This window comes from Vanessa tameamea, chromosome 20, assembly GCF_037043105.1.
Source record: "Vanessa tameamea isolate UH-Manoa-2023 chromosome 20, ilVanTame1 primary haplotype, whole genome shotgun sequence".
NCBI lineage: Eukaryota > Metazoa > Arthropoda > Insecta > Lepidoptera > Nymphalidae > Vanessa > Vanessa tameamea.
The window spans coordinates 4,578,250-4,605,616 of record NC_087328.1 but is presented as its reverse complement, the minus strand read 5'-3'; the positions used below and the strand labels follow the sequence as shown (position 1 = coordinate 4,605,616).

General features: G+C 33.7%; 1 protein-coding gene across 3 annotated transcripts; it reads left to right on the top strand.

Moving 5' to 3' along the window:
- The first annotated feature begins 434 nt into the window (after nt 1-434).
- On the top strand, nt 435-27,319 carry Cic (capicua). 3 transcript variants are annotated; one of them, XM_026641812.2, is made up of 30 exons: nt 435-896; nt 7,648-7,792; nt 9,034-9,744; nt 10,196-10,357; nt 11,514-11,685; nt 12,195-12,294; nt 13,091-13,321; nt 13,747-13,886; nt 14,496-14,634; nt 15,147-15,243; nt 15,329-15,994; nt 16,086-16,175; nt 16,403-16,490; nt 16,608-16,817; nt 17,218-17,351; nt 17,527-17,706; nt 18,025-18,126; nt 18,260-18,382; nt 18,671-18,831; nt 18,932-19,041; nt 19,164-19,487; nt 19,683-19,814; nt 20,084-20,186; nt 20,321-20,418; nt 20,554-20,731; nt 20,823-20,962; nt 21,325-21,480; nt 21,651-21,838; nt 22,427-22,547; nt 23,268-27,319. In XM_026641812.2, exons 2-30 carry the CDS (start codon nt 7,691-7,693, stop codon nt 23,321-23,323), a joined length of 5,214 nt encoding a protein of 1,737 aa, XP_026497597.2. In that variant the 5' UTR covers nt 435-896; nt 7,648-7,690; the 3' UTR covers nt 23,324-27,319. The 3 variants fall into 3 exon arrangements, with proteins under 3 accessions (XP_026497597.2, XP_026497596.2, XP_026497595.2); XM_026641811.2 differs by having other exon boundaries at nt 439-896; nt 13,750-13,886; nt 18,668-18,831; XM_026641810.2 differs by having other exon boundaries at nt 440-896; nt 18,668-18,831.
- The last annotated feature ends 48 nt before the right edge of the window (nt 27,320-27,367 follow it).

Below are 27,367 nucleotides of genomic sequence, written 5' to 3'. Positions count from 1 at the left end.
TTATAACACATTTATTATAGCAATTTACTTACAGCATTAAAAATCTTTACAGCTATAATTACATTCAGACCGAAAATAATGCAATGCAGTGTCTCAAATTACATGATACACATGTGATTAAATATTTTAAACTCCCACAATAAAGTAAAAGTGTCTGTATAATAATATTTTAAGAAAAAAATTATCTCTAGAGCGTCTACCTTATATTCAGTCAAAATATTATTTGTTCCTTTTTTCATATGAAAGACTATTTTCAAAGTTTCGCGGGCGTATAAGTGCCGCGAGATATATTTATATCACGTGATCGTCATCGATCCAATGGTTGAGCGCGTCTCGGGTCCATTCAACTCGGTTTCGGGCAGAGCCGGGGAGGGACACTTCACAACACCGATTCTATTCATACATAGGAAATATTTATATATTTCTATCCCTCTCACTCGTATTGAGAAATAATTAAATGAATGGTGAACGAGCGAAATGGAATACGTTCGAGTGGAAATTATTATGGGCCAGGCCAGGCCAGTCGTCATGTAGAATTTTTTGGTGTGGGTGTTTTGTCTCGGTTTGTCAAACGCTTCAATGATTATTATTTTCAAGTGGACTTAAAAATTTGTGCAAATCTCTATTTATCTATCTAAAACGTGGTGTTTGCGTGTATTAGTGAACATATTTCTTTGTGATTGTGAACAATATTTGTGCAGTGAAGGCAGATAATAAATTGGTGGGGGGCTGCTAAAATACTACGATAGGATAGTAACAACGTTTTACAACTGGTGTCGTTCGGGTGCTCATAAAATTTCTCATCTCAGTGCGGACGAGTCGGACATCCATTTTGTTTTATTATGTGGTTTGGTTGTTTACACTGTGCGTCGTGCTCTCGACAATGGAAAGCGACGGTGAGTTGAGCAGTCGGTGGGAGCGTAGCACATAACGAAACGTTGTCTGCGCATGTAGGCCGCACACGACAATAATCTTGCATCAGTGAATAAGTAATGGTATTCGTTTTTGTGCATCGTGTGGCGCAGCCGTGGTGTCGGTTCCGTATACACGACACGTTCATCATTAGTCATAATAGCCAAAGCGAGTTCCACGCGCCGTGTAATATAAGTGCGGGCTAATTGATTTCGGTTCGAATCTAAGCATGCGCCTGCCGTATGCAACCTGCCTACGTACGTCGCTCGAGTCTATATCGTGCTTATCAGCTGATTACACTATTTAAATGCACTAGCAGCCTTGCACCATGAATGTTTATAAATAATCATAAACTACCATGGAGTAGACTGCTCCCATAACAAATTCAGTAAGTTTTGCACATGTTTTTTATTTTAATGTTGTCCTATCATTGCATTTAAAAGCAATGACTACTGTTGGTAATATATAGTTGAAATTGTGCAAATAATCTTTAATATATTCTGTTAGCAGCTAATTAAAACCTCATTATCAATATAAAATATTATTTGAAATATATTGCTATATCCAAACTTGCCATATACTTTATTTAATATGTGATAAATAAATTGTTTACAGAGATAGGTTATAATGATATTCATTTCATTAAAATATCAACCATACCCCAACTACTTGATTAATCATTACATTCTTAAGCAAACTCCGGTAATGATTGATAAAAAAAACAACTATTTGGTTTTTTCAATTCCTCCCTTGTGATATAGGCAAAGGTATTGCAGTCTTTATTAACATTTGTGTTAATAATATAAAAATGTAAGGATTCAATGATAATTTGCTACATTTAGAATTATTAATCTATAAAAAGGAATCTAATTGTAACTAATTTGACTAGGTATATTATTTAGAATAATCATAGTCCTAAACTTTATTGCTTGAGACTATTGTCTAGAACTTCTAGAAGTATTTTTTCAAGCATGTTGTGACATGTTATGACAAGCAATATGGCTGAGTATATAATAAATTGTAATATAATTTTTTTTTTCATTAACAACTGACCACAGCACAGAAAAAATAAATATTTATTTCGACGGCATACAAATATGAGGTTATAGCATTTTAGAATTTAACTAAAATATGGAGTTGCAATACACAACCTTTTTGGTTATAATTTAAATAGAATAAAACAATATTAGACAACTCAAATTAGTATTTTTTTGAATCATCATAACCCATACATCGTTTAGCTTTCCCAATTTACTTATTTGGTATCGGAATGTTCATTATTAAGCCATGTATATATTAAAGTTATGTAAAGTTTTAATAATTTAATCAATTACCAAATAAAAATGTATATAGAAAACAATAAGTATTGTATGTATGTATGTACATTTCAGAAGATTGATCAATTTTTATTTCATATCATCCACTTTTCTGTAATACCTCTGTTATTGTGAATCTGATAAAAGAATTTTAGATAAGTAGTCTATATTTAAATTAATATAAATTTTACTAAAGGTTAATTGTGTAATAACAAAACAGACTATTTCATTGTTTTTACTAAACCGTTGATTGTAGACTTTACGACTTGCGGCATTTTAAAGCTAAGACTCTAGTTTACATTCTCAACGGTGCATCGAAATTGGCATTATGTCACCTTATGCATATTTAATGAAAATTTATGATGGTTACCGATGTTACCATTAAGAAATAACGGCTTTACATATAAATTTTGTATTTGTATTTTGTAGTCTGTGTTTAGTTAAATAATACTGTGTTCATTCTTTCGAATGACAAAAATTGAGAAATCAATGTTAATATATGACAATTAACGCTTATAAACAAAGTTGTTATTAGTAAAACTGAAATGATCTAGCTTGTAACGGTAAGTCATTTTACCAACCTGTAAATGAGCATCACTTAATGCGAAGATTGCGAAGTGTGATCAGTGAATCGGTATAGGGATGCCAACTGGCCGCGGTTCATATTTCCCGGATTTCTGCTTAATTTTAAGTCACCTGCAGCCGTCGTTGTTCACATTCAATTTTTTTTATATCGATATCGACAAAATATTTAAATAATTTCCCAGGTTTTACTTGCGGGACTATTTATTATTTCTCGAAGACTTGCTATAAAAATGAGAGACATTTTAGATTAAAAGAGTATAGACTACGATTTATGTCAGTATTCCGTTTTAACCTAATAATCTGATCATTATAAAACTATTAATAATGTTGAATGATCTTCGTACGTTGATATTTAATTAGTTACAATAATGAAGTCATGATTTGTAATAGCAATTCAGTAGGGTCGTCAATTTAGGAAAACAATCTATCGATTTTTAATTATTGTTTAGGTTTCCCTTAAATAATAAAAATTATAATACTGATCGAGTCAAGCATTTGTATTACGATGTTTCCTTCGTATCGATATAATTATCATTATTATATTGTGATTAAAATCATGTCAAAATGAAATGCCTACCAAATTCAAAGGGTATCTACTTAGGTAATTTATAAAAAAGTTATTTTATCGTTTTGGTTGTGGTGGGTATTTTTATAATAATATAAACCGGATGTTCCGACAGCCCTAAAACGTACGTCCATGGTTTAGTTATCTTTCAAATTATAATATGTTCAATTATTCAATAAAGCTTAGTCAGAAGTCATAACTATAATACGCTTCCACATTACCAAGGTCGATACAACGTTATATTAACATGTCGCAACTTGCTTTAGACCATTTTATGAATAAAAAATATTTACATATATCAGGTAGGTAGGTAGGTACTTAATTTTTACATACAAATTTATAATAGTTTTAGTTTTTTTATGCTACTCAAGCAAAAAGTTGACTGACTCATTTTTCAGTCGAGACCTAAGAATAAGAAAAAAATATTGATGTATAGATTTTGTATAAATATTCCGTATATATTTTTCTCAATAGCAAAACCGGAGCCGTTGTCTCCACAGACTAATCTTTGTTTAATTGAAGTATTTGTCTTTGGTCTAAGTTAAGTTTTTTTTTCAATCACTAATAATATTCTCATAGAATATTATTAGTGATTGAAAAAAAAAATATAAAACTATTACGTAGTTATAATAATACGGATGCTGTCGCTTTCAATACTTCCGATATATCTGTTGGATCTGTGTTAAGAATGTCTTTCGTCTAAGCGTTCGTACGAGAGTTAAAATAAGTGTTGCGTAAAAAGCGTTCGGAGCCTTTTTTACCGCTACAATCCCACGCTGTTTAAACAAGCGCTTAAATAATTACTTTGTGCCATTACATTGCTTGATGCGGACTATGCATTCAGCTGAATTAGCAGAAATAGTAAATTTATTGTAAGAATAGGAAAATAGAAAATTATAAAGGTGTGCTTAGCCATTTTGTAATATTTTCCAAAATTATTTGGCTAAATTCTTAATTTCTAAGGTTTTTAAGGACGACATAGAAAATCAGACGAATTACCATCCAATGTTATCGTTTAAGTTTAGTTTTTTTAAAGTTCACATTACAAGATCCGTAACTTAAATACACGCGTACATGTCTGTTGACATTGTAGTCAAACTGACGGATTCGGAGCTTTAAACAGCTCTCTTCTAAATCCTATATGTTTATTCCTATGATGAACATATTTGGGCGCATTCCACTCGAGGTTTAAATAGAGCGTGGACTGATACAAAAACTCGGACTGTAAAACTCTCCCATGAGAAGATTCACAAGATCAATAATGTCGATTTAAATATCCCCTTTTTTTGTTAAATGTTTAGTGTCCAATCATATCCAGTCATGGAGTTCATTCATATATGCCAAAATATCGCAACAGCAGTTTTAGTAGTGTTAGTTATTGACCGAACCAAGTGTGGACGGTCAAAGCATCTATTTGTCATAATTTTTCTCCTTTGATGTTTGTCGAAAACCAGTAAACAGAAACACAAGCAATATATTTGTCATATTTGTGCAAGTTAAACAGAATATACCTTAATAATTTTTACTTTTGTCGCGTTTGGAAAATTAAATGTACAAACACGATACCCCATATGACGTGCCATTATTTTTTTTCTTAATATAATAAAATAAAAAAGGAGGTTACAAACATAATATATATTTTTTATTGGTTATGCTGATGCTTTAAGCATGAATATTTAATTGGTATGCATTAAGACCATCACTAAGGTAATTTATCCAAAAAAATTGAAGTATTTCGTCTCTATCCTTAAAAACTTCGGTTCTTATGACTTTTAACAATATTTTCAATATTAATAAATCAGAACTAAAAAAAGTGTAAAGGCGTTTGTTAACTTATACATCCCGTCTCTCGTTTCGAATGCAAAAAATGATTTGCTTTTTGTGTGAGGTTTTTTTAATGCATCAAAAAACTTTAACTTTCAAACTTAACTCGTAAGGATATAGTTTTCTGACATTTAGGTACCATGGTTTAAATATACATATGCATATTAGGAAATATAACTTGATTTATTAATATATTATGTATTTATTAAACCACATTTTTATAGTTTTATTCTTAAACAGTTTATTGCAAATAAATGTAAAGCTATAAGACAGTAAAAGTAACATAATCTTTAGATTTTAACGGCACATAAAAACGAAAGGCATTTTTAATACGTTTAATACATTCTTAGTTTAAGTTAGTTCATGGTTATGTTAGTAATGTTTTAAGATATAGCAGGACAATATAAAACTATTACTGTTAAGGAAGCTGGGGTACCTAAACGCCTTCTACTCTTGGTCATAGAAGTCGAGACAGGTCTGATGGATGGCGTGGATGAAGTTATCAAAGCGTATCATTTTATTATTTTTATTAAGCATTATTGTAGTTAACTAACATAACTTTGTATTTTAAATGTTGGAAAAGAGCGACAACTGATTATCTTGACGGTTCTTCTTGGTAGAATCTATATTCTTAACCCGTGGTGGCTTTACTTGATATAGATCTGTAAAATGATGATTCAAAATTCCTTGTACAGGCCTACCTGATTAAAGTATATTTAGATTTTGAAATAAATCGCTATGATGAACTGGTAAGAGAAAGCCGAAGAGATGTACAGCTGTAGGATTCTATTGTAACGTAACGTAACGCCGTACTTGATGATAAACTCCTACTTATTCTCCTACTAAATCTTAAATAGTGATATCTATTCGTTTTGATCCGAGAATACATCAGTAATAATGAATCTATTCAAAAGTATGTGGTGGCACATTTTCTTCGTGCTCGTTACAGTTTATCGCCGTATGAATAAATCTACAAGGAATTTATTATGTATACAATCTAATGTAAGTGACTTAGAATGAGATCCTGCTGTAAAAGGGATATCCGCTTAAACCCAGGTTATTGATCCAAGCTAAATCTATTTCGAATTTAACTGAAATAGCGAACAGTTACTGTGACTATATTTACCATCTATTACAAGAGAATTTAAATTTAGAATTTGTAGATTAAAAAGAAACTATTAATGGACTACGAACGAACACGCTAAACCATATTTAGAGGTTTTTTTTAAATTGATTTTAAAAATGAGTTAATTGAGATTTTATATCATGTACTGAATTTTTATTACATAACTTAATTCCGTGTTAGAAGCTTTGATTTTTTGCTGGTTTCTGTTAATATTGGTCGCATTAGAGTTAAATAGAATCACTCCTCCACCCATTATCAGGTTTTCGAAAGAGCCAATTAAGATAATTTTATCGAATGTTGGTTTAGGGAACTCCAAAGGATTCTTCCAAGGGATGGTGCTGTAATAAATGGTCTAAGGCCACGCGAAAGAAGAATTATAATGATGCTCAAATGTCTCTTATAAAGATCGCAATGTCTCGATTGTCCTGGCTACATAAAAAATGCATTGCCTGAATATATTCTATCAACACATTCTCAGTTGCATTCCTGAGTTTGGAAGTTGGCAGTTTATTCTACCTACTTAAACTCTTCAGGTTATAAGAGTGATGGAACAGTTCTGATAGTGCACTATTATATCGCTGGCGTATGACAAGTCTTCGTTAAGAATGGTCGTCGTGACCATAACCATTCAAGAGGACGTCATAACTTAATTTGATTTAATCAACTGTACTCATTACATAATGTGTACGTAAATAAATTAAAACTTATTTAAGAATATATATAACATATAATATAATAAATAATATTCTCTTTTTTTGTCATAACTAACATTGTTAGAATTGTTGCAAATCAAGTCAACCTGTGACGCAGACGGCAGGCTTAGAAGAACTGCGTCAGTTGGCATTTAATACGTGTTTAATAGAGGTGTAACTTACTCGGTCGATTGTTTTTTTTTTCCTAGGATTGAGTCATATCTATCTATATATTAATGTAAGTTGTCGAAATAATATTACTCATTGGTTTTTTCATTATCTAGGACGTACAGTGTGTAAATTTATAAAAAATAAAAATAATAATGACTCAATTTATCTATCTATACAAGTTATGTATATCAGCATAGATACGGTCTAGCGTGTCAGGCGGGACAGGAGTGAGTGGCAAAAAGGGCAAAAAACTAAGATTTATTATATCGTCGACAATGATCAACCTTGTTTCAAATATTATATTACTTTATCAAATTAATTATTAGATAAATTTTCTATTATTATTATTTTGATATTATTGTAATTATACGTTCGATTGAATTTAAATGTTCAATATTTTAATATTATATTTCGCTTGGAAAAATTGAATTGAACATTCTGTTTATTATTTTACAGGCGTACGGTGGCAATGAGTGATCCGTGGTAGCGGCAGGCGGTGATGCAGCGGGCCCACGCGGGCGGCGCCTCGCAGCCGCAGCCCTACGCCCCGCGGCCGCACTACCGCTCGCAGTCCCACGCATACCCAGACATTGATGACCAGGTGACCCGTCATATCCTCCTGCTTAAACCTATTATATTTTCCATTGTTCGGCGAAGGATTTCTGTAATTCGTTGGACTGCTCCGAGTCGAAATTATAGCAGATAAATGCAGCTGTTACGATATATTTTCTTGAATGAACAGAAAATTAAGCGAATGAAGAACTGCTGTTTGCCAGAATTTGAATAAGCGGTCTTCTGCCAAGGTTCACAAGTTCTAACCATCAGGTCATGTCGGCTCTAACACACTATAATACTACGTAGGAACTCAAATCACTCGAATTGTAACAGTAGTAGTTTAACTTAACTACCAATGAATAAATTATTCAATGAGATAATCCATACCAAAATGATACAAGTATTGATACGTTTTATTTTATAGTATTGGTTGTACAATTTGAATAGATATTATAATGTATTGGTAAGCGAAAAAACCGCATCCAGCTATATTTAACATGCTCCATGATATAGAATGAGGTAAATAGCCGCAGCTATTTCGCTTTTCCTTTAAATATTTGACAAAATTGTCGCATGCAAAAATATACGTTAGTGTCGTTAGGTATTGCGGCAACATCAATGTAATGGCTCAGTAGTGCATTGATTTTGATTAATTATTAATGATAAACCTTGCCGAGGACTCTTTTCTTATCGATTTCGCGGACGAGCAAGTGTTCTCGATACGATTGTGTTGCATTTATTAGTCGTTTGGCAGAGCTCGAATACCTTCGCGTATAATATAATATCTGACTAGCTTAACAATTTAAAAATGTTTCTAAAGTATTACATTTTGAAGATTTTATTTATTGTTTAATAAATAATAAAGTTTTTGAGATTTTATAAGGATGTCTGTAAATGTGTGTGCTCGTTGTTAATTAGTTGTAATAATGACGACAAACCGATTTTATCAAACGATTCAATTATATAATGAACAGCAGCGGGCCTAAACAAAGCCGCAGTCGGTTCCGTATGAAATAAAGACTAAATGTATGGAAATTGTTATCGATTTATCACGTGATCAACAATTGACTTAAAACAATGAATAATTTAAAGGAAAGTTTGAAATCGATTCAACGATAATTTGTGCACTTATTTTATTCCATTTGATTAAGTTTTCATTCAATTTATTACTTCACATTTAAAAAAAATAAATGATAGTTTTATTGTATATAATTATTAGTTTGAACCGCGCTCAGACAATTTTTCTGTGATATATTGTTATTGAGTTGAAAATTCTTGTTTCACCAGATTCCAGCATCTGTAATCAGCAGTGTCGGGACTGTCAGTTTGTCTCAATCAACGACTAATCCAACACCGAATATAACAATGGCAAATCCAACGAATCTAGGAACCGCGAGCAGCAATACTCAAACGCCGGCTCAACAAACGCCCACGCAGGCACCCGTAAGAAATCTGCCGAAGAAACGTAAGTTCGATCCTTCCGAGTTGGAGGAAATAGAGCGGAACTGTATGAACAGTATACAGGAAAGGAACTGTATCAATGTCTCCGTTTCGGCTCCTCTGCCGGTCGAATACACGCCGCCAATTTACCAACCTCCAGTGCTGCAGCCGTCTCCGATCGTCCAACGTTCGTCGCCGCACGATCTGAAGCCGTTCAATATTCACTATCCAAATATTGATTTGTCGGAATGGCGGGGTCATAGAGTGCTGGCCAAGCAGCGCGGTCTTTACATACCAGGGGTGATACGTCAAGCGGATGGGTGCAAAGTGATAGTGGAATTAGATGGACAGGAAAATGAACCCATAGAGTACAGTGATATATTTGGTGTTAACAAGTACGATGTGATCAGTGATGCGAGTCCTCAACTCAGCCATTTGTTGATTGAATCAGCGTGCGTTGTCAGGACTACTGACCCGAGCCGGGAGAGTGTGCAAAATGTGTTCGTTGAGGGACTCGTGTTCGAAGTGCTAAATTCGCCAATTAGAATTCGTGTTAAGGTAAGGATATATTAAATCAAATATCATATCGAATCATTTGAAATTATATTTAGTTTCTAATAATTATGGAATTAAATTAAATATTTTAAAAGCTTTTTAAGTGTCGACATAACATTTTGAAGCTGACTAGTACACTTCTACATAGGATAAAACAAATTCGCTTCCCGCCGTCTGTACACTTGGATCTTTTAAACTATGTAATACTTTTAATGAAGTTTTCTTCAATACCAGAGTGATTTAAGAGGAAGTTTTATATGCATATTATATTATAGAAAAGCAGAGAATTTCAACATTTCTAGCCGGAAAATAATCAAGAATTTTTCTTTTTGGTTTGATCTTAAATTTAATATTTGTATATATCGTAGGCTATGTTTCATAAAATCGTTTGAGAAATATATATATGCTATTATAATACAAAATTCTTAAACATGACATATTTTCCTCCGCTAAGGTGACAGACGGCGAGAATATCTGCAAGGAGATGGTGGAGGTGAAGCGGGCAGACATCCGCCTGCTGCAGCCGCCGTGGGCGGACGAGCTGGAGGACGCGGGCTCGCACGCGTCGCCCGCGCTGTTGCCGCAGCACATGCGCGTGCACCACGTCTCCGTGCCCGTGAGTCTATATGAACCTACCGAATTATTTTAACGAGCTAATGTTATTAATTCGACGGTTAATCTCTCCTTTCGTCTGTTACCTCATTGAGACTAAGACTCAGAACTCGATTGCAAATAAGCATATACAGTTAGCCTGCATTAGGACACAGACATATAAATTATGGGATATGCAGAAAATACGCACTGAGCAGCAACTTCTGTCTAATTGCATAACTAACTGGATTTAATTTCTTTATTACGCTTAACACTTGTTAGGGATAAAAATAAATTATTAATATTAGTAATGTCTTCCACACAGACCAAAATAAACTAAGTGTACGCGCGTTGTCGTTTACAGTATTTATTATCTTATCAATACAAAATATTATTGAACTCTCGATAGAGTTGTTTTTGTATGTTCGTTTTGAGAATATATAAGTAGGTTTTGTTATCGTTACAGATTCCAAATATGTTTTTTTGGCATTTGCCTTTCGTTCCAGTTAATTTTAATGAAACGCGGTTTTATACGGTATACAGAGGCAGACAAAAAGTTACATTTTCATAAGAGCTCCTATTGCACGTAAGTGCCACTTGTACGAGGGCGGCTAATACAACGATTGTTATATTAAACATTCATTTTCATTATACTATTCAATATAACGAAACATCAATAAATTGAATCATAAATGAATCTAATCAATGATAATAGAATATTTTCTGAAATATTTCTTTTACCGTGAAAATTAATTTATTAACACGAGAAGTGAGGACAAGATTAAAACTTTTAAGTTTTCAACCGTTTTAAAATCAATAAATCTATCTTGTAATAAAAATCCGCAGATATTTTTAATTGGCAATCTTAATTCACAACATTTAATTATTTAAGAAAAAAATACATCGATATGTTTATATGTTTATGCTTATATTGATCTACAAAGATTATATATATGATTAAAAATCGTGTAGTTATTTATTGTTGATTTTTAGGCAGGATATATATGACATTTGATTAACATCATTTAATTTGTTGTAACGTGTGGTAAAGGGTTAATATTAATTTTTTTCCACTTTTGAGCCGTCAGATCAAAAGTGCTTGTAAAAGCGTGCTTAAATTATATCTTGAATATTAATAACAATAATAAATAAATCAACCGAACTTGATATATTCTTTGCAGTACTCAATGGGCAACGATCACTTTGTGACATCGTCTCCGATGCCCGGAGCTGGTCAAGTGGTGACCGTCGGCGCTCTGTCCAACGGCTCCAGACCGTTCGATGATTACGGCGAGAGCGACGACGATCTCCCCAGTGAAAACATTATGTTTCCGACGGACGCGTCTCATATGGGTTAGAGAATTTGGAATTTTGTTATATAAACGATATACAAAAGTATTATACACATATATACACACACATAAGCAAAAAGTACTAAAACCTTCAACGAAACGCGCTTCATCTTCTGATATAATTTTTAAGTATATTGCTTAAGTCGTTTTATCATTAAGGAACTTCCTCATTTTTTCATATAGATTTACTTCTGACATGTAGACAGGCAGGCAAATCGGCCACCTGATGGTAAGTGACTATTGCCCATAGACATCGGCACTATGAAATATTAAGCATTTATAACGTCGATGCACCAAATTCTTCGGAATTAATTTCTTAATTCCCTTATGTAGTTACACTGACTCACAGGACACAAACCGGAACACAACAATACTTTTAATTTTAGTTTGCTCCGTCATCGATACTACACGCAAAATCCATTAGATTTTGATTCAGGTAAAATTTTCCAATGAAAAATATAACGTATGCTATTTATATAAAATAAATTAATTTATGTATTCATTATTTAGATTGCAACAACAGTAAACGTAGCAGCCTTCAAAGCCGAGGCAGCACGTCCAGCCTCATTGAAGGCAGTCTCACACCAAGATCTCAAGCCCCTACTCCCAGGTTCGTAACTAGTTTAAGATTACATGGATATGTTTTAAAACTCCCGGTTTGATTTAGATTACAGAAAATTTTAAATGTGAGGAAGGCTATCTAAATATCTTTTTGTTTATTCCATTTGGTGTAAATATTGTCTTTGGTTATATGAAAATAGTCTACGTAATTATTTGTTTGCTTGATTATTCATAAAATGTACATTGCTTTGGCCGGCGCAGTTTATTATGGCCGTTTCTATAATACATGGGAATGCTTTCGTTATTGGGTTGGTCATCAAGCCGGTGGTTGAGACATTTAAGGGCCTTTGACAAGAAAACCTTAGGATATCTAACGATTCTAGGCTTGGTGACTTTTCACATATATTATTTTTAGAAGAATGTTATCAGCTTGTCGAATTTCCGCGAAACTTCGCGTTTATTCAAAATATTTTTAGGAAGTTTGGCGCCAAAATGATGAAACCTCTTTTAATGGTTTTTTTTTTTAATATCAAATAGTATACATTAGTTCAGTTAGAATGTTTACGTTTTCCTTTTTCTTTTCTTATACAGCCGTAGTACCGCTTTCTAACCGGCCATTAACTTTTTTTTCTCTCTAAGATTAATACTTTGTGAAATCGTAACAATTTCGTAGATTGCAATTAAGAATCCTCTTTTATGATAATCATCTGCGGTTAGAACTCTTCAAAATGAGACTATAACCGATTCTTTGTGTGCAGCCATCGTCCCATAATCACTATGACAAAAACCATCTTACGCTATTATTAATATATAAGATTCCTTTCTTAATCGCTGTCAACTTCTAGATCTCAAGCGGCAACACCGCACAAATACAAGAAAGGTGACGTAGTGTCGACACCTACCGGTATAAGGAAGAAGTTCAACGGTAAACAGTGGAGACGACTCTGTTCCAAGGACGGCTGTACCAAAGAGAGCCAGAGGCGCGGCTTTTGTTCGAGGCACCTCTCGTTGAGGGGAGTCACGAGGTCGTCCAACACGCCTCTGGCTCAAGGGTCTGCCCATACACCTCAGCAGAGGTGAGATATAGTCATATAGCTTCATAAATGTACCACGTTAGTCACATTAAAGTCATGATGGTTAAATTAATGTCGTCGCGATGTGTGTAAATTATACATAGGTACCAAAATATCAGATATTTCATTTGTCATTGATAATAAATGTCATTCTTAATGACTATAAAATAGAAGTTTCAATAATAATTAATGTTTTTCAACTTTTTTGCATCTTGATTGTATGATATATATATTTTATAAATAGAGCCAATAAGATGATTGTGAAAGCTCTCGCTAAGCGCGTTATTTTTTTTAAAGATTTAATTTAGTAATAATTCTACAATAGACCAAGCGTTCAGTTTCGATACTAAGACATACATATTGCTAAGTGGCTCGGGTCACGTGTACCGTCTATCTTAAGATACTGGAATGATACCGGCTTGTTCCAGAAGCAGCAGCAAGTCGCTCTCGTCGAGCGGCACGGGCGTGGAGGGGGACGAGACCTCGCGCGAGTCGGACACCACGCCGCCCAACTACCGCGTCACGGGCCGCTTCGACCCCGACGAGACCGAGGCCGCTAACATGTTGGGTAAGTGACAACTTGAATGGTACGGCTTTTCATCAATCCATTTCTCGTTCATCTATTAACCTTTTAAGATGTCATGGTTTGTCAAGGGGATCTGAGATGTTGTCTTTTGTACAATATTACCCTGACTCACCCAACTCTCAAACTGGAACACGGCAATACAAAGTATGTACTGCTATTTGGCCTCCTTTTAATAAAACAAACGATTTTTATAATTCTTTTAACTGTGAAATTATGACTATGGGAAGATCTTAGTATAGTATTTGAAAATAATCGATTCTGGCGTAGTATAAACTTGTTATTATTTTGTTTGTAAGTCATGCAATAGATAATATGACAATGTTTTTACATTTTTATCTCATAACACTAGATTTTATCATCTCTATACATATGTATATACATTAATAGGCAAAGACCATGCTCAACACATTATTTTTTTGTTTGTAAACGCTTTAGTTTTCAATAAAAATTATTCGAAACAGGCAAACATATAAATATATGTTTTTCTCAAATTTTGGAATATCATAATAATTTCCAAAAGTTATCATAACGTTTGGTCACCTTGGCGTGATCGCAGCGGTGAGTCCCCCATAACGCGCGTGCCGTCCGCAGTGTCGCTGGGCAGCTCCCGCTCGGGCAGCCCGGGCGCGTCCCCGGTGGGCGGCTCGCCCGTGCTGCGCGGGAACGTGTTCGTGCCCATCTCGTCGCCGCAGCCGCCGCACGCGCCCGTCTACCACCACCACCTCATCAGGTACCTAACTGACCTCCCCCGCCATCATGTATATAATTTAACCTATTTTTTTCACATATAAACATGTATATTTAAAATTTGAAGGAAAAGTAGTATTCGTGTTTAGACAGATATTGTAAAATAATTTTTTATAATAACGATTGAAGTAAAATTGCCAAGGAGGCAATTTCTGATTAAAAAAAGTCTTAATTTCTTTTCGGCTATATTTTGGTTTGCTTATTAGTAATGCAAGTGACATTAGTAACGATAGCAGAAAACTTTTTCTGATTCGGAATAGGAATTTTATTTTTGGAAAGTTTAGAATATCAACTTTGTCATAATTTGTTGATATGAATATTTGTTTTTTTAATCAACTTATTATATTATTTCAAATTTGTTATTCTTATAGGGCTTTTCGTGTTGTAGAAAAACTTTCTTTCAAGTTTTAAGTTCTAAGAATAAAAATTATTTTATTTTTTTATAATTTTAATTCATTTATGTTTTTAATAAAATTGTTAAAATTTTTCTAATAGACCCGAGTTAGTACGACCGGGTAGAGTCAGCTCACCAGTGGGCGGAGTCGCCACTAGCGTTATAAGAGTGTCTCCAGCACCTACTTATCATTACCAGGTATTTGTTTAAACAAACCAAGCGTTATCGAATTATACAATATAAAGTACAGAGTAACATACAGAAGTAAACTTTAAATTTTCAGGTAGACAACCGGAACGGTCAATCTAGCCTTCAATCAAGTCAATCCAACGTCATCGGACTCCAATCCTCAAGTCTCAACATACAGAGCAACATACAATCGAATATGAACACGGCTACAACAATGCAATCGTCACTCAACTTGCCTTCCAGCATTTCCATAATAAACAATATGAATAACCAAGGCTTACAAACGAGTATCGCTAATTCGATCCGTAGCTCTAAAGCGGATGAAGTGCCGCACAACTTGGTCGTACACCGCATGCCGCCCAACGGTAACGACCTTGATCACATCTATAGAAGTCAACCATTACGCAGGAATGGAATACACGAACAGTACAGACGAGAGAATGAAGTTTCCCCGCCATTGAATAATCATGAAAATTTTGGCAATAGAAGGGTCTCGGAGTATGAGGATGAGGACCATTCGGTACCTCAAACTGACCACATGAGTCGCGGTAACATCGACCCGCGACCTTTAGAGCTCTCCGAGGCTCGCTTAATGGAAGACAACAAGAGGATTGTGAAACCCGCTCCTTTGCAAGCTCGATTGGTTTCATTGGTTGACACGGATATGAAGGAAGCTGTGAAACGGTTCTACGTTATACCGCAGAATACGTTGGAGAAGAAAATCGTTTTGATAAAAAACGAACCGTCTGATGCTGTTCAAGTAAGTTGACATTATTAAAAACAATAGTAGTATATTCAAGAGAACCATGATTAGATTTTAATATATATATATTTTTTGTTTTATGTTGCAGTTAGAGCATAAACAGCATCAGATGGCGCAACAGATAAATAATAATAATGAACTGGAATCTGAACATCGTATGATGGATAATGGTGACCATGTGAGTTGTGACCAAATTTATTTAGACATTTTTGTACTAATTTTGTTTTGTAAAAAAAATCCATAGACCATTTTAAAGCAACATGTAATTTTAGTTTAGGTGGTTTCGGATAACTTACGATTATACGACGATCAAAAAATATAAAGATTTCTTAATCGATTAGTTTGTATTTTGTATTATATTGTTGTTATATTGTTTAAAATAACTAAAAATGTTGTTTCATTTAGATAAATAATTTAAACAACAGTGCAGTGATAGTTCATCCCAATCAATTGCTACCGGTGCTGCCTCCGCCGACTTCACATACAATAATAGGTAAAATTATTTATTTTTCTCTCCCATGTAAAACAAAATACATAAAGAATATCAAATAATATACATACAAACAAACTTACACACGAACAAAGTATACTAAGTAGTTCTTGTTTCCAGTGTCGACCAGCGGCGGCCCCAACGCAGTGTTCCCGTGGCAGTCGCTGGTGCCGCTGCTGCGCGCCGCGTCCCCGCCCGCCGCCGCGCCGCCCGCGCCGCCCTCCCCGCGCACGCCGCACACCCCGCACACCCCGCACACTCCGCACACGCCGCACACCCCGCACACCCCGCACATCAAGACCGAGGAGCAGATCAAGACTGAAGGCAGCGGTGAGTTCACAGCCCGATTTGGCCTAGGTCGGTCCGGTTCAGCACGAGAAGTCCATGATTACTAGCTGATAATGTTAGTAATGATAAGGGGTAGAATATATTTGAAATATCAAGGATAATTTATTCTTTGAACTTGAATACATTAAATTCAATCTAAAGGGGGTAAAATTGGTTATTTTTGTATAAAAATCTGATCTTATGTTTTCATTGTACCTCTTAGCCTGTATGCTGCTTAAAACAATATATAATTTGTTTTTGGTAATGGGTATATGTTGAAGGATTTGCACTCCGAAAGCAAAGTTATAAACTGTCTACTTACAATATCAAATTTGATAATCTTACTTCGAACAAGACATCCATGACCCATCTATAATATAATAAGTAATATAATGTTGTATAGATGGAGTTACATCAATGTGTACGGACGAAGATGACGAGGTGTTCGAATGTGAGGACAGCGGCACCGGAGACGGTAACAATCGAAGGTCGCAGAGCCTTTCGTCACTGAACCAGACTTTCACAGGGCAGGAGAAAGTAAGATATTCGTGTTTAAATTTGATCAAATTGTTTAAGAATAGATTTATTTATAATAATCTTAATTTAAATTATTGTAATATTTCAGACATAATTTGCGTTGAAATATTATATATGGCATCTTATATTGAAATGAATCGAGTAAAAATTAATATCGGTTTTATTTTTTTTTCAGAAGGAACGTCGCATAAGACGTCCAATGAACGCCTTCATGATATTCTCAAAGCGTCACCGACAGATGGTACACCAGCTTCATCCGAACCAAGATAACCGTACCGTCAGTAAGATTTTGGGAGAATGGTGGTATTCTCTTAAGCCCGAACAGAAACAGAAGTATAACGAGCTAGCCAGTGAGGTGAGATTTTATCATGATGCACAATTTATAGGTTTAATATTACTTAACCCAAACATAGCTGTATCATTATATTATTATTATTAGAAAACAATATTATATTAACATACTGACACCATTTATGACAGATCTCCCTAGGGGGTAAAATGAGGTATTAACAATATCGATAATAAAGAACTTCGTGGTTTTTATTTATCTGGTCATATTTTCTATTAGATTCGTTTTATTTGCTACATATAGGAATGTGGATATATAGATATATCAATTCGGTCTTAACATTTTCTTCGATTGTTTAATAAAAAAATAACATTAATTTAAAAGGTTAAGGAAGCACACTTCAAAGCTCACCCGGAATGGAAATGGTGTAATAAAGACCGACGTAAGTCATCCAGTAGTCGGGATCCAACAGGCTCTATGCCACAGGTAAAATATATTTTTTTTAGTATTTTTGACTGTTTTCTATACCTATACAATTTTAAATTAATATACTCTGTTCAAATATAAATAAATATATTTGTAAGTTTATAATGCTACATACATTTCTTGTGTATTTCAGAGTCCTCGAACTCCCTCCGAAGGGCCGAATCCCGGCGTTCCCACTATTGGAACAGAAATGTCTATCAATGCTCAACCTTACAACCACGTTGGATCTCCTCAGCTCAGCGATGATGAACCTATGGTATTCATTATTAAAATGAATGATAGCTTAATTTTAATTAAAACTGCTGATTCTTATGCAATTTTTCGCGGTTCTAAAGTTTTAAAATCTGAACCGGTCGTAGTTTTACATTTAATTGAATCCTTTAACATTACGATTCCAAAGAGCATATAAGGGCTTTATTATATGCATGTGTATTATTTTTAAAATTTAATACATATAAAATAATTTCACCATAAATTATATTGCTATTATTAAATCGACTAATAATAATAGATAAATAATAAACAAAATATATTAAATCAGCAGATTAGTCAGACAATCGAAGAACCCCCGGTACCGCCGCAGAGCATCGAGATAGATCTTAAGTGTGGTGAGAAAGTGACTGATTCAGATTCGGAAGGAATCGATACACGAGACTACTTGCCTCATCACGACCACACTAGGCGACCTAAAGCTATCAAAGCAAGGTAAATTAGACTTCATAAATTCATCTAACCGTTGCTCTTAAAAATATTAAATAAGTGCATTACAAACTATTAGTTTATTATTTGCTTTTTTGTATTTCAGAGCTGGGTCGTCCGATAATTTGTTGGGTGGTATAACTGCTTCGAGCCCTGGTGGTTCTAAAGTTTTCCAACCTACTGGCGGGGCCTTCAAATCTACGCACGCAGACACCGGTAAGAGAATACTTAAACATCATTCAATTATGTTTTTGCATGTGAACATATTCGTCAATTACACTGTCGTAACTCATGCTGTTTCACATTAAAAACAATTGAACTCTATTTTTCCGTTCCAGGTGAAAACCACAGACAATGGACGGCGTTCACATCAATAAACAAACCCATGAGCACTCCGACGTCAAGTCCGCACCCGTCGCTCACCAACACGCAGAGCCTCACGAGCAGCGTGCAGGGCATCTCGCTGAGCGCGCCCAACCTGACCACGCAGGCGGCGCTGGACAACGCCATCGCCTCCATCATCAGCCCCACGCCGGCCGCCGGCGTGCAGGTCATCTCCAGCGGGATCGCCATGCCGCAGGTGCAGCAGCAGCCGACGACCACGTCGTCCTTGCTGAAGAGCGTGACGCTGGTGAAGAGGAATATTGGGGATACTGCTACAGGTGAATTTTTATAATACACTACCTTAGAAACAATGTAGTGAAATGAAATACTATCTTAATTAAATAAACTGCATTCATATTTATTATGAATATATTTTTTATACGAAATTCTATTAATAATTAAATAAAATGACTGATATGTGACAATTAATGTCCAGTACAACAATTTTTTTTTATAAATGTTTGTGTTCCTAGGTCCCATAACTCTCTCCCTGGACGCGTCAGGAAACCTAGTGATAAAGGCGAGCCAGGCGAACGACAATCCTGCTAATGATGCCTCTCTCCACTATGTGCAGCTGCAGAGACTTTACGTTCCTTTCAGCGCCGGTGAGTTTTACAAATGTTCTGCTGATCAATAATAGTTTTGACCTAATCTTGAATTGACATAATTGATCGATTTCTCAAATTAATTATGGCATTCATAGCACAGCAAAAGCAAAGTGCACGTAATATAAACCATAGATTAGTTTATCTTTACTTCTCCTGCATATTGTGTCTCGCTAGTATAATGATCTTTTTGGTTAATCATTAATTCATTATCGCCATTTAAAAAAGTACATGTCAATAATCTTGTCGTCATTACACTTTATTTTCAGAGACCGATGTAAACAAGAACCAAAATCAAGGCCAGAACATACAAAGCGGTCAGTCGGTGATTGTGTCTCAAAGTAACACCAACACTGTGCCTAAACCTAGCCCGTAAGTGTCATAACTAGAAATGAGAAATGGTATTGAATTATTTTGTCCTTTATAAATATATACTAAAGAATTAAATGAGATATTAAAGATAATTGCTTGGTTATCAATGTTTTACATTAATTTGTTCTGTGCAGCCAATGGGAGGCCCCGATAGAAGAGACTCGTCCATTCCCACTCGCTCCTACACCCGCCCAACTCGGCAGAGCGCCTTTACAGAAGAGATTGAGTCGAGGTATCTTATTAAATATTCAAATGTAAAACTTATTATGTTATTAAAATATTACTAATATGTAGTTTAAAAGATAGTCAGAAATATTACATTTTGTATTATATTATATTTAATAAATTTTATTTAATTTAATATCAGGTACCTCCACGGGGTCTACTGGTAGTAATGAGCCAGTCGTGCCTCGCTCGGAGAGCGGGCCAACCACTCCGCACGAGAACACCGATGCTCTCCATTCGCCTAAGAAAATGGAGAACTTACCCAGTCCGTCGCTGAAAAAAAGCCTTTTCAAAAAGGGTAACGAGGATGGAAGGGACAAGTAAGAAATTATATTTAATCGGAATACAACTTGCCCAAATGAAAGCAAAAGGTTAAAGAATATAAGTGTAATATACGCTGTGTCGTGTCAGGGTACTGGAGACGGTGAACTTCGAGCAGAAGTTCAGCACGTTGCCGAAGTTCAAGCCGGAGGCGTGCAGTCCCGGCGCCATGGTGGTCCCGCGAAGCCCGCAGCTCTACCTGCGCAAGAAGCAGCACAAAATGCCCATGGGTTCGTATTGTTTATGATTGCATACTACTTTAATTGTACTTTTCTGGGGTGTGTTACTATATCTATATGATAATACTGCTATTTTTTTTATTGTAAGTCGTCTTGCCTTATACCGATACCGTATGATGATTTCATTTCGGTAATATTAAGTTAAAAAGATTATTAGGAAGCATTAGATGATTAAAACAGATTTTTTGGTCGTCTAGTGATGCCAGTTGCCAATTCGACCTTAAACACGGCTAATGTCGTATTCGTTCGTAGTAGTGCCAATTAAAATTTATTTGGGCCTAAAATACAATATTACATCGTTTATATAAATGTAAAATGCGTCTCTTAATATATATATTTTTACATGTTAACAGACGAAGAACCGACAGTAGTAACGCCACAGCTCGAAGCTGAAGTTATAAACGGAAATGGAATGCCAACACCACACTCGTATGGGACGCCGCACACCACCACCAAGCTCGTGGGAAACACTTTCTTTGGACCCGATTTTAATATCGACAGCTTTAGAGGTAGCTAGTTAATATTAATCGTATAATTATTTTAATTTTTAATTTAATTCTTACCGCACGATGGTACAGGACTTACTAAATTAAATAATCGAAGAAAAAAGGATTGTAACTATTACTGAGATAAGTTTGAATGTCGCATGACTCGATCACTAACGTCCCCGTGTCCGCAGCGAGCGAGAGCACCGAGGACATGTCGCCGCGCACGCCGTGCTCGGTGGGCGGCGCGGGCGGCGCGGGCGCGGGCGCGCGCGGCGAGGCGGGCCACCGCCGCGTGCTCGAGCAGAGGCGCCATCTCGTCATGAAGCTGTTCCACGACCACGGCATGTTCCCCACCACGCAGGCCACCACACACTTTCAGGTCACTGGATGATCTACTTACTATTACTACGTTTTATAAATTTAGAATAAGTTAATTAGGCCCACATGTTCGTTAATTATTCAATCAAAGTTAATTCAAGGAGTGGTCATTGTGGGATGAACATGATGATTTTTGAGTTTTGCTCATTCGGCATTAATATAAGCGGTAGTTCATTTTTTTATTACAAATTAACTACAAAATAGGATTTAAGCCCATGAATGCATTATTATACTTCAAGTTACTCGTTCATAATGAAAGAAGTATTACTGGCAGTAGAAAATTAGATTTCTGATACCAAACTAAATATACAAACATTATCAAACACGAGTAGTTAAAATAATTAAACATCATCATCTTCCTGCCCTTATCCCAATTTTCTTAGGGTCCGCGCAGCATGTCTTCTTCTTCCATACTTCTCTGTCGGACGTCATCTCACAAGTAACATTATTTCTAACCATATCGTCTTTAGTTAGAATAATCAAACACTTGTGTATAAAAAATTCATATATTATACTGTTTACTTCAATTACAATATATAGATTTTTAATAATATTCTAGGAGTCTCGTTATGTTTTTTTATTCCATCAGGCGGCCCACACAGATATATTCCCGACGAAAATGTCGTTGCAGTTGAAAATTCGCGAAGTGCGCCAGAAGCTAATGGCTCAGTCTAACCTCACGCCGCATTCGGAGGTCAACACGCCTACTAGTAAGTTTTACTAAAAGTATAAATAAATACTTTATCACATGTTTTGTTACAGTTTTATGATAATATAATTTATATCTTGTGAATCAACATATGAAAAAATTATATATTAATAAAAATATAACATTTATAATATAAATAGTTTTCATAGCTTTTAAACTAAAAACCCTTCAGGTCCTTCATATATAAAATGAAACACATCTTTTATAAGATGATATAATTTATCCATTAATTATTATATACAATGTACAATTGTTACGATAAACATAATATATTGCTAATTCGATGTGTAAACTACATTTACTCGTTATATTTTTAATAATTAAATTGTTACTGTTTGAATTTAATTTAATCTTCATATCACAATCCTGTTACAAATATTCAAAAAATTGACACCAACAATTGAACGAATTTTGATAAAAGGAATTATGAAAAAGTAGCATTCATTTTTAGACAAATAGATTTCTATTCATATTTATATGATATTATATATTCATAAAGGACGATTAACACTTTTTATTTTAGGAAATTTCCTTTATTGTTTTTTTGTCATTTTTTATATTCAAATAGTGGTTACTATTAGAATATAAATAATGTATGAATAAAAATATTAGTGATGCGAGTTCGCATTTTTATCTCTTATTAGTTCTCAAATGTGCTAAGGAATTGAATCTAATGTCAATATGTTTCGATAGAATTAAATATGAATAAATTGGTTTTCAGATGTGAACTCCCCCATAGTGTCAGCGGCCTTGCAGCCAACTTCAACGGCCAGTTAGCGATGCGGGTACACAATCTCCATTGTGGTTCGAGAGTAGACAACGCACGGACATACACCGAAGTGATAACTGAATTTGTGATGCATTGAACTTAATTATGTTATTATATTAATTCGAAAATAGTATTCCAATGAGTATGTAACAGAATTAAGGTCATTACTACACGAGGTCACATTTTGATATTTAGATCGAAATAACAATTAACAATAAAACTCAGAAATGAATATTGTCATTGAGAATTCTATATAATAAGGTTTTGTATTTTCACACCAATACTGCCAATTTTTGTTGTCTACTCAATAATTACGCAATGAAGTTGAAAGTACGAATTCTAAACGTCTAAAGTACCTAAGTTGATATCGTTATTGTTATTATGTGATGGAGATTGTTAGAAATGCCTCGTTGCATTTATACATAGTGTTTAATCGAACACTACAAATTGGTTATAATATTAACAAAAAAATACTTTAAGGTTATAAAAACGAGAAAAAAAAACAAATAAAAATTGTTTCGATTGTGGACGAATGTATCGGTGCGAGTTAGTCGAGTCTGACTTTTAATAATATGCACTTTACGTATCTTCTAATTACAGTCACATTTTTTTTAATTATCCTTGTTATACTCTGAAGATTTAAATAATGCTTCGGAAATGTCATTTTATAGATCGTAGTATAAACAATAGATTTTTTTTTAAATTGATTGTAATAGTCAGGATAAAAAAATAGTGTTTTAATCAGACCCTGAAAATTAGGTCTTTATTAATGACTATATATGGCGTATAGATTTTTTTTTTTAATTATTTACTCGTCCAACTTTCAAACAAATAATAGTAAGTTGTCAATATCAGCTGTTTATCATGTATTTGTTTATTGTCATAATTATTCATAGAAAATTATCCGATAACACAATGTTAGATGTTACTCGAAGCTGTATTCAATTTTAACAATTGTTTTATATTCACTAAAACAAATATATATAGTTAAACATATATGCATATGTATGCTACATATAGTTGATTTCACATTCGAAATATGTCCAAAATACCGTTATTAATAAAATGAAGTAGTACTCGTATAAATCGTAAAATGTAGTAATTCATTGTTACTTCAGTATAGCTAGCACATTACTCATATGAGCACGATCTCAGTACATTTAAATGTATGTAATTTTATAGTCGAATTATAAGATTTTCTGTTTAGTATTTATGGGTATGAACGTTTCTAAAAGTATGAAATTTTTTGTTTCAATAGATCACGGATTTTTTTCGATTTTATCAAAACATCTAGTTTTAAAAAATATATAATCTTCTGTAGATGAATCAAGCTTAAATATTTGCATTTACAGTTTGACACTGTTATATTTTTAAGACGGGGATTGCAATAAAACTTTTCTTAAAACTTATTGTGAAGCAATACGACGTCGAGATTTGAGGGAAAAATTATGGGGTTTAAACAAATTTCTTGGTGCGAACATATTAATTATTCTTTAAGTAATTAAATTGTATCATTTTCTATTTATGTTGTGATGTTGGTCTTCCACGTGTTTTAATTTTTTTTTTTCATTTTATAAAAGGATATCTACTTATTTAAATATGTAATTATGTACACTGTACAGTGATTTAAGTTAAGTGAAGGAGTGGTTTGATTTTTATTTTGGATGCCATGTTTGTTCGGTTAATGTAACACAACACGAACCGTAGAAGGATATACGTTGTACTAGTTTGTTAGAAAATTCAATGCCTTAAAACGTCTTTCTAACTGTTGTGTAGGGACTTTCGTATTTTGAATATATCGATCGATGTGGTTCACATAAATCAGCTCAAATCATTAACAACACTAGATAAATAAATCAATATTTATACATTAAAAATCTCAATGTAAATATTAGAGTTATTTCAATTTAGATTTAAGAATTCCTGGCTCTCAAAGTAATTAGAGTTTTTATTTAGAGAATGCTAAGTAATTATTTTAGACGAAAATAATGTAATTTATTCTTGAAAAATTTTCGGCCAACGCAAATGTTTATATATCAAAATTTATATTTTTTAATGATCTCTTTGGAAGTATCGCGTTAGGTAATTGCTTTAGGAGTCCGGAAGTAAAGAGAATTTATTAAAAATTTATAATGTAAGAGATATTTTCGCACTGTTAACACTATCTTCGATAGCGTAGTTTGGTATTAATGAAACGATAGTGTCATGAATAATTCAGATTACTATTTTATAGTCTGATTTTTTACGTTACAACTCATTAGTCATCAGTGTAGTGAATTGGTCGTTGTTGTCACTTATTAAATAAATTCATACCGTTGTTACCAGTTAGACATTACAAATGCACCATAACTTTCGAATTAAGAACTACCGTACATTATAGACGAAACGAACACTTCAGTTATTTAAATGTAGTGTGTGTGTTTCCATTGTTTCACCTAGAGAATGCGATCCGTTGACCGACCTTACGATCGAACTTAATATTGTACATCGAACGAATTTCGTAGTGAGAGCAAAATCCATAGTAATTTCATAATAATAGTTGTGTTGCAGCCTCACATTAATAATACCTTTGTGAATAGTTTTATATATCCGTTATTAAGATTTTGAACATTTGGTTAAATGAGTATATTGTTGATATATCGATACATTGTATTCAGTTATGGAAAAATGGAACAAACTAAAAAACATAATTTTAGATATCACGTGAGTGTTCGTGTATAATTTAATTAAAAAAAAAAATGTATTCAAAAATATCTCGAAGTGTATCTACCGACGCTCTTACAATTATCAGATAAAGTCAAGAAACTTTCTTTTAAGATATAAAATAAATTGTTATTAAAAAATATATATCAAATTTCAATTCCAAAATATTTTTTGTTTTAGTGGGTTTGGTACATTTTTCTATAACTGGGTCAAATTATAACTTCAAACATTTTTTACTATGTTCTTTTTTCATGTCTATATAGGAACTATTAAATTGTAACAATAATAAAATCTATTTTTGTTTATATTCAGAACCATTGAAACCTACATACATAATGATTTCCCTTTCAATAAATTTGAAGAAAACTACACATACATAAATACATATTTTAGCTCAAATAAATTATATAACAATAGATTTTATCATGCAATATATATGTGTAACAAACATAACAAAATAATTTCCTATTATTTTTTATACATATTTACTTCGTTTTTGTTGCAATATTTCACAATATAATATAACATTAAAATGTTTATTTCGCTTTTGGTTGTTTGTAGATATGTTTCAATTTGCTTTAATATTGTCCATATTTTTAAGTTATCCTTCAATGGGATGTTCTAGCGTTGATGGTGCTGAATGAATGTCTGTCAGTGTGTTAGAGTAATAACAAATATGAAAATCTTAATGCTGCATATTACTTGTGCCTTATTGACTCACAGGACTAAGTGTGAACCTATTATAATATGCTAATATACTCTCCATAGTAACAGTCACGTTACAAACCCTGGCCTTGTTTGTCAATAACATTTCGTAATAAGCAGATTTTAGACTGAATTAACTTTGTTGCATATAACAACTTATAATGTTATATTTTTAAGAATATTAGCAATTATTTCAAAAGGACATTTTAAATGAAGCATTTCATATTCGTTATTTATTTCTTTTAAATAAGGCATTAGTCTAATTGTTTAGTCAAAATGGCATACATGTAAATATCTTGTTTAGACGTTTTATTTAGATTTAAGTGTTCAATTTTAATGTATACTAGATTGAATTAGACAAAATGACCTTAAGAGAAATATCTGAAGCAGTAATCACTTGACATAAGGAGTTTTTTAAATGTTTATGAATCCAACTAAAGGACCAATAAATAGCAATTTAGTAATTGTAATCAAAACTAAAATTGACGAAATCAATTGTGTGCAGGTAGAGAATCAAACCCATAACAATGTGGACAGATTGTTCAAGCATATTGGATCATTGTACGAACTTATGTTAAAACATAAAAACCACGAAACATTTGTGTCTTTTATTTCTTGCTAAAAGAATTGACCCAGACTTCACC

Coding starts and splice junctions, on each gene's coding strand:
- Cic (XM_026641810.2), top strand. CDS start 7,691: ATGCAGCGGGCCCACGCGGGCGGCGCCTCGCAGCCGCAGCCCTACGCC. Junction 12,295..13,090: donor TCTCAAGCCCCTACTCCCAG/GTTCGTAACTAG, acceptor GTCAACTTCTAG/ATCTCAAGCGGCAACACCGC. Junction 21,481..21,650: donor TAATATCGACAGCTTTAGAG/GTAGCTAGTTAA, acceptor CCGTGTCCGCAG/CGAGCGAGAGCACCGAGGAC.